A 12,353-nucleotide genomic window follows, 5' to 3' on the forward strand; every position below is an offset into this window, starting at 1 on the left:
AAACTGATTGTACGGTAATCATTACATTGTTTGGCATTCATCTTTTTTTGGTATAATAACAAAGGTGGATAAAAGCCATTCTTATGGTATTTTTCCTGATGTGTAAATGCTATTGATAAGTTCAACTAAAATGTTGATCGAGTCTTCTTCTATCAGTTTAAGGATTTCCGTTGGTACTTCATCTAGACCTGGGGCTTTACCGTTTTTCATTCTTTTTAGTGCGTACATTACTTCCTCTTCCGTTATTTCTGGACCTTCGTCTCCTTGTATGTTACTTACTTCAGATTATTGTCTATCATCTGCAAAGAGTTCTTCAACATAGTTTTTCCATGTCTTCAACTGTTCTTCTAGTTCTGTTATTATGTTTCCGTTGTCATTATAGAGGATATTTAGCTGCTTACGTTTTTGTGTACCTGCAAGTTCTTTCACTTTTTTATGTACATTAAAAATATCATGTTTTGCCTGCAATTGCTATATTTCTTTACATTTTCTTTTATAAAAATCTTCCTTTGCAATTCTGATTTCTTTTTTGATTTCTTTCTGTATTTCTTTATACTTTTGTTCGTTTTTCCTTTCATTATTCTCCGATTGTCCATGAAAGAATGCTTTTATCAGTCATCCATCTTTGCTTTATTTTTGGTTTTTCTTTAGTCAGAATTTTCTTCGCATGACTTGTTATCGCCATTTTTACGTTTTGCCATTTTTTTATATATTATGTTCGTTGGCTGAGATGTTTCTTTTTCATGAAGTATTTTCAAATTATTATTAATACATCTTTGCAGTTCCTCCTTTACCTCCAGGTTACATAAATGACTGACGTCTATCTGGTTTGCTCTTCTTTTCTGCTCCAATCTTTTTAGTTTAATACTCATTTGCACTATTGGAGGGTTATGGTCTGAATAGACATAAGCCTTAACGGATTTTAAGGAGTTTCTGTATCGTTCGTTTATCAGTAAAAATCAATCTGGTTTTGAATTATTCTTTGGCCATTGTCCTGGGGTGATTTCCACGTATAAAGTCTTTTCTTTGGTAAGTTGAAGAATGTATTAGATACAATCATGTTATTCTCCTGACAGGATTGAAGCTTTTTCCTTTACCAATTTTTGAGTTAAAATCACCTAGAATTACGCTAATGTCTCGTGGTTTCGTCGATTTTAATACTTGATTGATTTCTTCGTAGAATTGTTCAATTTCGTCCTCGGATTTATCTGCAGTAGGTGCATAAATTTGTATGATATTTAGTTTACTTGTGTTTGTTTGTAGTTGGAGAAATAAGAGCCGATCTGATACTGGAGTAAAATTAATGACCGACTGCATCATAGACTTAGATACGAAAACTGCTACGCCGTGTCTGTGTTGAGTACTACTGTTTCCGGAGTAATATGCTATGCCATTTGTTGTCGAAAAACTGCCAGAATTTGGCCACCTTGCCTCACTAATGCCTAGAATGTCGACATTTAATCTTTGCATTTCTTGTATTATATTATGCATTTTACCTGGATCATACATACTCCTAACATTTCATGTACCAATTTTTAATACTCTCTTGGATGTTTTTCTATTTTCTTTAAGAGTGGTATTTATTACTTTACTGGGATTTTGCTGGTTGACGACCCGGGAGGCCCTGTGTTCTTCTTGTGATATACCTCACATGCCGGATCCTGGTCTCCGATTCCCATGATCAGTGGTTGAGTTGGCTTTTTGTTGTACAGTCATGATGATCGTACTAGATTTATCCATGATGGATCTTTAATGTAGTGGTTTCTCCTTGCCTTCTATATCCTTATGCCGTTGACTAGTAAATAGTTCTTCCGCCTTTAGTGCCAATTTCTTGACCCCAGGACAAAAGAGTGCCCTTTCACTTGCATACCAACCGAAGTTGGTCAACAAGTGGGGACTGCTTATTCCGGCAGTCACTCGGTCGCCAGAGCCTCGTCAGTTATCTAGCAGGGTGCACCGGATGATCAAGATCAAAATCATCACACGGGCAGGTGAGGTCACAAATCACTTAACTCTCTTTAGATGTTTCACGCAGGTATCTCAAGGTCATCCTAAACTAATGTCATTTTTAGTAATGATACGTTTTTTGAGATGTCGCCATGCACCTGGAGTGAAGATTTCTTCTATATCACTGAGTCTGAGTGTCATTATAATTTGTCAATTGTCATCATTGTCAGTATGCCTTTATCTTTATGTCAGTAAATGTTTATCTGATTGTTAGCAATAATAAAAAATCCTGATTTAGATAAAATGGATTCAAATACAGTTTTTTAAACAAAACGAATGTGATTTGAAGATCCCTAGGAAGATCAGCTTCCAATTCCTAGCTTACATTTGCATGGTGAGTTCAACAAGTATTTGTTATTAGAGAACAAGTAACACAGTTAGTGGTGTAGGGAAGCAAACGACTGTAACACCAAGTAAGTAACCCCTACTGAAAATATATAATTAATAAAAATTATTTTACGTGAAATAAATATGGTCATTATCAAATCAATTATATTAATTTTTTGTTTTAGTTGAAAGTCTTTCAACAAGTAGAGATGCACACATGTTTCAATCATTTGAGATACCCTTTTGTAGAAGTATTTGGAACTCAATTTGGAAGATAACTATTAATAATTTCATTTGTAAAGATTCGATTTGTAAAAAAGTATATACAAAGTGGTTTTGCTGGTATTAAATAAATAAATAAAAATACGTTGTCATGTCTTATTTTTTCCCAAATGGTATTTTGTATATTTGAAATTAAAAATAATTTGCATATTTTAAAACCAAATTATTTTTTTTTCAACTATACAAATATTTTACGCTGTGTCTAGGTACACGCTAACGTGTACGCAAATAAAAAAGTTAGGTACACGCGAATAGAACTTCATCAAGCCAGTGGCGTCATTATTTAGCGTGCGCAGTGACTGTCTATTTTGGTACACGCTATTTTGATATGTTTAGTGTTTGATAGAAAAATATTAAATTTGTTATTAGGGGAAGGGAAGCAGAACTATTCAGATGTTTCAAACTTAATTTGTTACGATTTTAATAGAAAATTGATTATAACTTTTAAATACCCTGTATAACATAATAAACCTTTATATTTTTGTGATAGGGAAGTTAAGAAGATTTCGAACATAAAATAAAATATAGGGTGTTCCGTTTAAAAAACAAGTTTGGTCTGCTACTATGTTATGGAACGCCCTGTAACATTCTAACTAATTTTGTAATATGAAGCTCAAAGTTTGCTACAATTTTTGTTACTAACTTTTATTGCTATCTATTACTATAGAGCTTTATCACATTAATCAATCGCCTGTATATTTTATCTTAATACTTCGGCTACCCTTAATTACGAATTTTTGTCTCTTATCTTTTTCATACTGTTTTAGAATTTTGTTAAACTCATTAAAAAGAACTAAACAATTGTCCACACTCCATAGTTAATTTAAAAAGAAAATACTTAACAAATAAAAAATAAGAAAACTCTTTACTAATCAATATTAAAGTGTAAACATAACGCGATTAGAAAAATTCTAACCACACCCTGACACTTACGATAGTTACAGATACTTACCATAGCATACACTCGGCTCAAATTAGCGTATACCACAAGACCCAGTCAAAGTGCACGCTAAATAGTGACGTCACTGACTTGATGACGTTTAAGCGTGTACCTAACTTTTTTATTTGCGTACACGTTAGCGTGTACCTACTCACAGCGAATATTTTAACCTAACATTTTCTTCTCACCAAAATTACATTTTGAAATTCCCGCTTGCATTAGTTCCGATACAAGCGGCATGGAGCGCTGTTTTTCATATTTAACCAAAGCGTTATCGTGAAACATCTAGAGGAGGTAGGTGATCTGTGGGTGAGGTTGACCTTTGGATAGGAGAGGCTGTGTGTTGCGCGTCACCATCCCTTACACCCCTTTACTTTACTTCCTATTGTTTTAAAAATAACCACGTGTTTTCGATAGCAAAATTTTATTTGAAAAATACCAATATCCTTAACTTTTGTCGAGCAGTTTACATGGTGATTCCATATAGAGTTGATTGTGTATATATCTACCTTTTAATATCTATAAAGTAATACTTATATTTCTTTTCGGTATTGCAGGAGCTCACATAACTAATTATATGGCTGTAGCCCTTCGACCTTATCGGCTGCCGCGAATAACTGGGCTAGATCCTGCCATGCCCGGATTCATTACATGGGATTTAGATTCAAAACTCGACAAAACAGATGCAGACTTCGTCGATGTATATCACACAAATGCTTTCATTCAGGGAAAAGTAGAAGAGAGTGGACATGTCGACTTTTACATTAATGGTGGAGTAATCCAGCCTGGATGTTGGGCACAAACAAGTAAGATCTATAATAATTAGTGATGTTGATTATAGGTACTTTCGAGTATTTGTTACAAATCGTTACTTTTGTATAAAGTAAATCATTTAAATTATTCGGTACTTTGATTACTTTGATTACTTTTGTTACTTTTGTATTTGAGTATCGGTAATCATATCGAGAATCGCATTTCTCAGTACATATTTTGTATTAGTATCAGTAGGATACTTTGATTACTATGATTACTCCTGTATTTGAGTACCGGTAATCATATCGAGAATCGCATTTCTCAGTATTTCGTATAAGTATAAGATCCGATATAACGACCTTCACCGATCTATTTAATGGATAGAAATTAAATGATATGTAATTGTTCTGTCATTGATCCACAAAATCAGTAATCTCGAGTAATCTGTTTGCATCAAGTAAGTGCCAAAAACAAACCCTCGAAACTCTCAATGACGTACCTTAGCAGTAACCCTGGGCACCCAGGTGTTTCGGAGGTCGGTTATGATTGCAAATTCGTGTTCAGTGACCCCAAATACCCCGAAATAAGAAAATCTGACCCATAATATACTGATTTTAACATGTTTATGCATTTTTCGATGCGTTTTATACACTTTAAAATGTAATAATGCATTTACACCTATTTTTAAATGGTTTTCTTTACTTCAATAGTTTGCATCAAATATTTAGACGTTAATTTGACTGACTTTTATTCAATGCAAATGAATGAAAATTTGCAGACATATGCATTCGCGGGAACAATACACGAATAGTCATTAATTTTTTTTTATGTTTATTAATTGTTTAAATAAAAAAAACCATTTTAATGGAAAATGCTTAAATTCTCTTGTTTTTTACAATGTAGAAACTTGAAACTTTTACGGATTGTAGCTAATGATATGAACTATACATAATTTCACTTTTTACGTTAATTGTTTACGTTATGCTTCACAAATAAACAATAAAGTTTCAAATTTTGAACGCTCATATATTTGTTTATATATAAATCGGCGTTTATTCGTGTCAAATTTCAATACGATACGAAACAAAACTTCAACCAAAACTCGAATTAAAAAAATTCGTGTTTTTATCGTAGTCTTAGAAAAACCACCGGTAGAGATGTTTTGTGCTACAATTAACATTAGAATTCGTTTTGTCGTATTAATTAATTAAACGTTCTTTTCATTAGTTCAATCGTTTGGGTCAAATCTTTGGACGTTAATTCGACTGCCTTTTCTTCAATGCAAATGACTAAAAATTTGCAGACATATGCATTCGCGGGAACAATACACGAATAGTCAATAAAATTTTTTTTTCTTTATTAATTCTTTAAATAAAAAACGACTTTAACGGAAAATGCTTAAATTCTCTTGATTTTTACAATGAAGAAACTTGAAACTTTTACAGATTGTAGCTAATTATATGAACTATACTAAATTTCACTTTTTACGTTAATTGTTTACGTTATGCTTCATAAATAAACAATAAAGTTTCAAATTTTTTGCCGATTCAGACTACTATTTATGTTTGTACATCATATGTTTTATACATATTTTAATAAACATGACGATATATTTTAATTTTTGAAAAGTGTAAGACTAAAAAATAAAAAATAAAAAAATATGAAAAAAATATTTTTAAGAAACGCTTTTCTTTAGTTACGAGTGACTAAAATTAAACATATTATGAAAAAATCAACTAAAAAGCAAAAAATAAAAAAAAATTGAAAAATCCAACACATTTGTTAAAGAAAAGCGTGGTGCGAAACCCGTTTATTCGATGAAGACGCGCTACGCTTTTCTTTGGCGAATGTGTTAGATTTTTTTCATTTTTTTTTTAATTTTTTGCTTTTTAGTTGATTTTTTCATAAGATGTTTAATTTTAGTCACTCGTAACTAAAGAAAAGCGTTTCTTAAAAATATTTTTCTACAACCGTGTTAAAAATGAAATTTTTAGCACTCCATACGAGCATTAAAAATGCTACTTTAAGGCACTAGTGCTTTAATAGTATATTGTGCAACAAGTGCAGAAAGATACTAATTTCTCACGAGTTTGAAAAGTGGCGGTACGAGCGCAAGCGACTGCCGCAATTCAAACGAGTGAGAAATTATCTTTCTGCACGTGTTTCACACTATACTTTTTCTACAAGCACAGTTTTTCCTAAAAATAAAAATCACAATTTCCAAACGACGATTAATTATAATAGGTACCTATGTGATAAATTTTAAACTGTATTTAATTAATACCTACTAATCAATTTAAATTCCTTATACCTAAATAAATTACACAGAAATCAGTTAAAAAATTAATGCACTGCCTTAATTTGTTTAAATTTAAACAATTATTACACATTATTGACATTATATTTATGCAGTCACAGATTTACACAAAACCTACTTCATTCGACGTCTCTTGCACAGGTTGCTAAATCCTTATTGGTTATTTGATAATTATAAAATGTTTAATAAGAATAAAATTGTAAAATAAAACAGTTGTAACATCCATAATTTAATTTCTATTAGTTAAATATAATAATTGTCTTATAGGTTATATATTTGTCTAAAGTTTAACCACGGATGTAAACAGAATATAACGTTACTCAGAATGCGGTAGTCCACGGATGTAAACAGAATATAACGTTACTCAGAATGAGGTAGTCAACTGTGCAGAAAAGAACTTTGCGGCACAGAAACGTCACTTTGCGGCACAGAAACGTCACTTTTCTGCACACTAATGTCAAATATCTTATACTGTGAGAAAATATCAAGTTTGCTAACATAAAACCGTGCAGAAAAGTGCACTTTGAATAGTGGTTGTAGAAAAAATATTTTTAAGGCACTGCAGTTCGTATTGACCGTATAGACAATTTTGATGTAATGTCAAAAAAATATAAAAATGGAATGTCAGTCGCGTCCAAGTAAAAGTTTTTGTAGATATTGTCCTGTAATTACGTTTGTAGAAAAAATATTGTATGATATACGTGTTAAAAAGTACATTTTTAAGGCACTCATGTGAATTGCAGAACTCGCTATCGCTCATTCTGCAAACTTTCACATGCGTGCCTTAAACGTGTACTTTAACCACTTATATCCTAAATAACTATTTTTCATATTTTTTTATTGTATTGTAGACTTTTTTCCAGACATCATCCTAATCCTAAATACAATGCAAAACGCTGCAAGTCTCTATGTACAGCTGGTTCCAAAAAAAAACTGATACGACTCTTAAAGCGTATTTTGTAGAAAATAAAGCAGTGCATTTTAAAGGATAAATACTTATTATTTACATACTGTCACTGCCACTGTCAAATCTTAAAATTTGTCAGATAACTTATTCTATTCAACCTCAAAAAATGGCTCCACATGCTGGCAAAGAAGTAAAATCAAGAATTGTAACGAAATTAGAAGATGGTTGGTCACTATCTGCCGTAGTGAACCATTTTAACGTAAGCAGAACAACCGTTTTTAATATTAATAAAAGATGAAGAGAACAAGAAACTCTCGAAAGAAAGCAAGGTTTGGGAAGAGCTCTCTGAAGAAGACAATTCCATAGTTCCTTTCACGCAGATGGACCGAAGACTACAAGCTGTTATCACTGCTAATGGAGATATTACAAAATATTAATTTTATTTTTACATACCTAAATTTAGTATAGTTTTGGTCTTCCAGACCTTCGCTTTCATTCGAGAGTTTCTTGTTCCCTCCATTTTTTATAATAGAAAAACTGTGGTTCTGCTTATGTTAAAATGTTTTGCTGCCTCTGATAGTGCCCAGTTATCTTTTAATTTGGTTGCAATTCTTGCTTTAATATACATATTGTTGAGTTAAGTCGTTTGTTTTGTTCCTTAACACGTTGACGGACAGTGCGTCAAATGTATAAGCAAGTGTTGTGACACTATTTGTATTTTGCAAAGTAGAATAGGGAAGAATGAAACGTCTATAGACGTTGTGTCACATTACATCAATGGAAATTAGACGTCTATAGACGTTGTGTCCGTCAACGTGTTAATAATAATAAAAATGATAACAACAACCCTATTTTATGTAAAAACTATCATTTATAATATACTCTTTATAAAATGCAGAAATTCAAAATAATATAAAAATTTAGACCTTAATAATTATTACAAAAATTTATTAAAATAACATATTTATGTAATCAGTTGTTTGTTTATTTTAACTGACTTTGGCAGTCTGTCATAATAAATATAATATAATGTCAGACCAATCAAATACACTGCTCAAAATAATCAAATCTTACTAAGAGTCGTATCAGTTTTTTTAGGAACCAGCTATACCTATTATCTTGAAAAATATATTTATTCGTGTGATTTTAGTGTTAAATGCCCTGGTCTAATAAAAACAATGCCATACCTACATGTAAAATTAAAGTTGATAATCATTGTCTAGAAATATTATCGTTTCTACATATTTTCCGGTCAATCTAAGCTATTTTTTTCTAGCCCTGATAAGAATAATGTGTATTTATTATCAAAATCTCATGTGTTGCATTTTTATTTTCAAAAGAACTAACATCTGTGAAATTCTGTGAATTATCTACCTGGACCAATCGTATAGACATCTGTTTCTGGGTGCATGCTTTGTTCAATGATATACCTCCCTCTGTTTTAGCTACTTGTCAGCGCCATGTAATCCTGTAAAACTCTTCATAGCCTTCGCCCTTCATAGATAAAATTTAAGTTAACTGTGCTGATACCGAACACTCGTGAAATACCGGTCCGACTCCGATATCAACCGAGTAGATACAATACTCAAAATCAAAATAGGTACTCGCTCTAATACGATTGGTACGAAGTAATCAGAGTAATCAAAGTAACCAAAGTAATCAAAGTAACGATTTACCTCTCTGTATCGTAATCGTTACTTTCGGTATCCGTAAGTAACGAGTACTTTGTAACGAATAGTTACTTTTTCCGGCGTTATCGAAATGCCTCCCACTTTTTCAGGTAAATATTTTCATACACGCAATGCCTCCCAGGTACAATCGAAATGCCTCCGTTTCGTTAATAATTTAGGCTGATATTTTGTCTGTTTAATCTGTGTATAATGACACAATGTTGCCAAATCATAATTTAAATAGGTAGTATCTATTTATTTTGAATTTTCTAATTCTTAATGCAGTGTACATAAAATTTGTTTCACATAAATATTTCACAATACGACATACATATTTCTTTTTAGAAAAGAAAGTTGTTATACTGAATTCGCTCTATCGAGATTCACTTTGACACTGACGTTAGTAATTTCTTTTTTGAAAAGTTCAGTTGTCAGAAGTGACTGGAAATTACTACACAACCAACGCACCTGCTTATATCCAATATTATTAATAGTAAACAGACATAAAAATAACATAAACCTTACGCCAATCAATAATTATTTATTTACACCATTATAATGTATTGATAACAAATGAGAAAATTATTTATTGTACAAAATAAAAATATTTTCTAGACATAAACTCCACAAAATTTTATGAGATTAGTAGACACTCCCACTATTTCTAATAATTCTTCTTTTTTTAATGAAATATTAAGTTGATTTTAGCTTATTTTAGCATTTAATAGTGTGAGGTAGAAATTTTTATGTTGTATGTTTCCTATTCCGAATGTGTCAAAGTGAATCTAATATCCAACTTTTCTGGGTAATTCAAATTCCGATTCTAATCTCTTCCATATTTATAATTCCATAAATAGGTACTTTTACCTTAATCTTTTTGTTTGTTTATATTCTCTGGGTATTTTCTGAGTAATTCCAATTCCGATTCTAATCTCTTCTTAACGATTCCATGAATAGGTACTTTTACCATAATCTTTTTGTTTGTTTATATTGTCTTTTGTAAATTGTGCTAATGGGCTAAATGTATAAATACTTGAAAGTTTATTAGTTCCTGCATCAGTTAGTTTGTCTATTTCAAGCTTGTCAGTTCGTCGATTTCAAGATCAAATTGTGTTTAAGTCACAACATCCGAAATAATGGAATCAACAATAAGTGTCAGTCAAAAGGATAAACCTTTACTATTAATAATTGATGGTTTTACATTCGGTTTTCAAAAAATGTTGGCCAAAGATACAGTAAAACGGTGGACATGTACTAAAAAAACCTGCAAAGCATTTGTTAAAACACAGGGATGTGAAAATACGATAATTGAATCAATATTAGATCATAACTACGAGAAGTTGTCTGCCGAAGTTTACAATAGAAAAGCCGTAACCAATTCAATAAAAAGAGCAGCCGTGGAAGATTTCAGCGAAAAACCAATGAAGCTGATCTGTAAAGAACTTAAGAAGACAAATATAGAGACATTTACTATCAATGATATCAATAGGGTGAGACAAAATTTATATTATGCTAGAAACATAAATTCTTTAATTAAACTTCCCAAAAATATAATAATATCTGAATTTCATAAAGCTATTATTACAAATAGAAATGAAAATTTTATAATTAAAAATAACAAAGATAATCATATTGTTATATTAACATGTTTTTCAAAACTTCGTTTTCTTCGACTGTTTACAATTGGTATGTTGACGGAACTTTTGAATACTGTCCTCGTTTTTTCACTCAATTGTTTAGGCTTGAAAAATACATGGCTTGAAAACATGGCTATATATGGCTTGAAAAATGGACATTATATTTCCCTTGTCTTTTGTTTACTTCAAGATAAAAAGTCATCTTCATATTATCTCGCTTTTAAATATATCATAGAAGAATGGTTTAAAATTAATCTGTATCCCCCAAAGTAATAACTTCAGACTTTGAAATTTCCATTCATAATGGTATTCGTATGGCATTTCCTGAAGCAGATCTTCATGAATGTCCTTTTCATTTGGGTCAGGCATGGTATAGAAAGGTTCAAACACTGGGATTAGCTCCAGAATACCAGAAAAAAAGGTGTTGACTCAACCGAAATTACGCATTTTCTTATTTATATTTTTGGTCTTTCATTCTTACATCCTAAAGATGTTAGCGATTTTTTTGCTACAGATTTGGCAGAAATTAAACCAGTCGATGAAAGAGTCACCCAGTTTTGTGATTATCTTGTTGATACCACCAACATCTTGTTGATACCGATCAACACCAAAAAAAAAAAATTGTTGCGAAAAGTACAGCAAAAATAAATTTTCTAAATGAAAAAATTTTAGAATTAAGAAACTGTAAAAGAAATAGATTAGAATTTGTCAAAGTAGTATCATATAAATTTAGGAAAAATATTTTGTAATTTTATATTTCTATACACATTTTGTAATATTTTCCAAATAAGTTTTTTTGTGATGTTATTGTTAATAAATCTTATAAATACTTAATATATTTTTGTATGTTTTGTTAAATTATTAATAATAACAAATAATGGTTATTATAAAATATATATTATAATGGTTATAAAACTAATTATATATGTATAAGTTAGTTAAAATTTATAAATACCGCCTATTGTCAATAATGTTTAATACATAAAGGTTGAACATAAAATAAATTAAATAACAATATACCAATTTTGCCAAAAATTTACCAAGGGACGAAGCGGCAACGTCTCACCTTCACATGAAGATTAGAAGCATGTAATTTATTTAAAGCTTGGGAGGCAATTCGTATGTGACCATTTTAGCGACAGGTAAGAAATCCTATTTCGGGAGGCATTTCATATGCGGCCACTTTTTCAACATCACTAATAATAATCTCCTTATTTTTGCTAAACTATTGCCTTTTAAATACACTCTCATGGTCAAAAAAATCCGAAAACTTGCATTTTGCAGTTTTTTTTAGTTCTGTCGGTGTTAAATGATTTAAATACGGAGGAAGCAAATATTAATAATAGATATCGTTTATTTAAAACACTAATAAAATAATAATATGAAAAATAAGTATCCCAAAATAAAGTAATAAGTAACGCTAAAAATTAATATTGCTTGAAAAATTAAACAATTAAACAAAAGAAAAATAAAATTTAATTAATTGTCCATAGTTGGCTGTTCTTTAGCTTTA

At 30.8% G+C, this 12,353-nt stretch overlaps 1 protein-coding gene across 1 annotated transcript in view; it reads left to right on the top strand.

The window, feature by feature from the left end:
• LOC114334354 (phospholipase A1-like) overlaps positions 1-12,353 on the top strand; it is a 29,200-nt gene that overhangs the window by 11,578 nt on the left and 5,269 nt on the right. The window contains exon 5 of the mRNA XM_050646039.1: positions 4,114-4,362. Within this exon, the coding sequence (XP_050501996.1) occupies positions 4,114-4,362 (249 nt within the window). The remainder of the gene's footprint in view (positions 1-4,113; positions 4,363-12,353) is intronic.

Source organism: Diabrotica virgifera, chromosome 3, assembly GCF_917563875.1.
Source record: "Diabrotica virgifera virgifera chromosome 3, PGI_DIABVI_V3a".
Taxonomy (NCBI): domain Eukaryota; kingdom Metazoa; phylum Arthropoda; class Insecta; order Coleoptera; family Chrysomelidae; genus Diabrotica; species Diabrotica virgifera.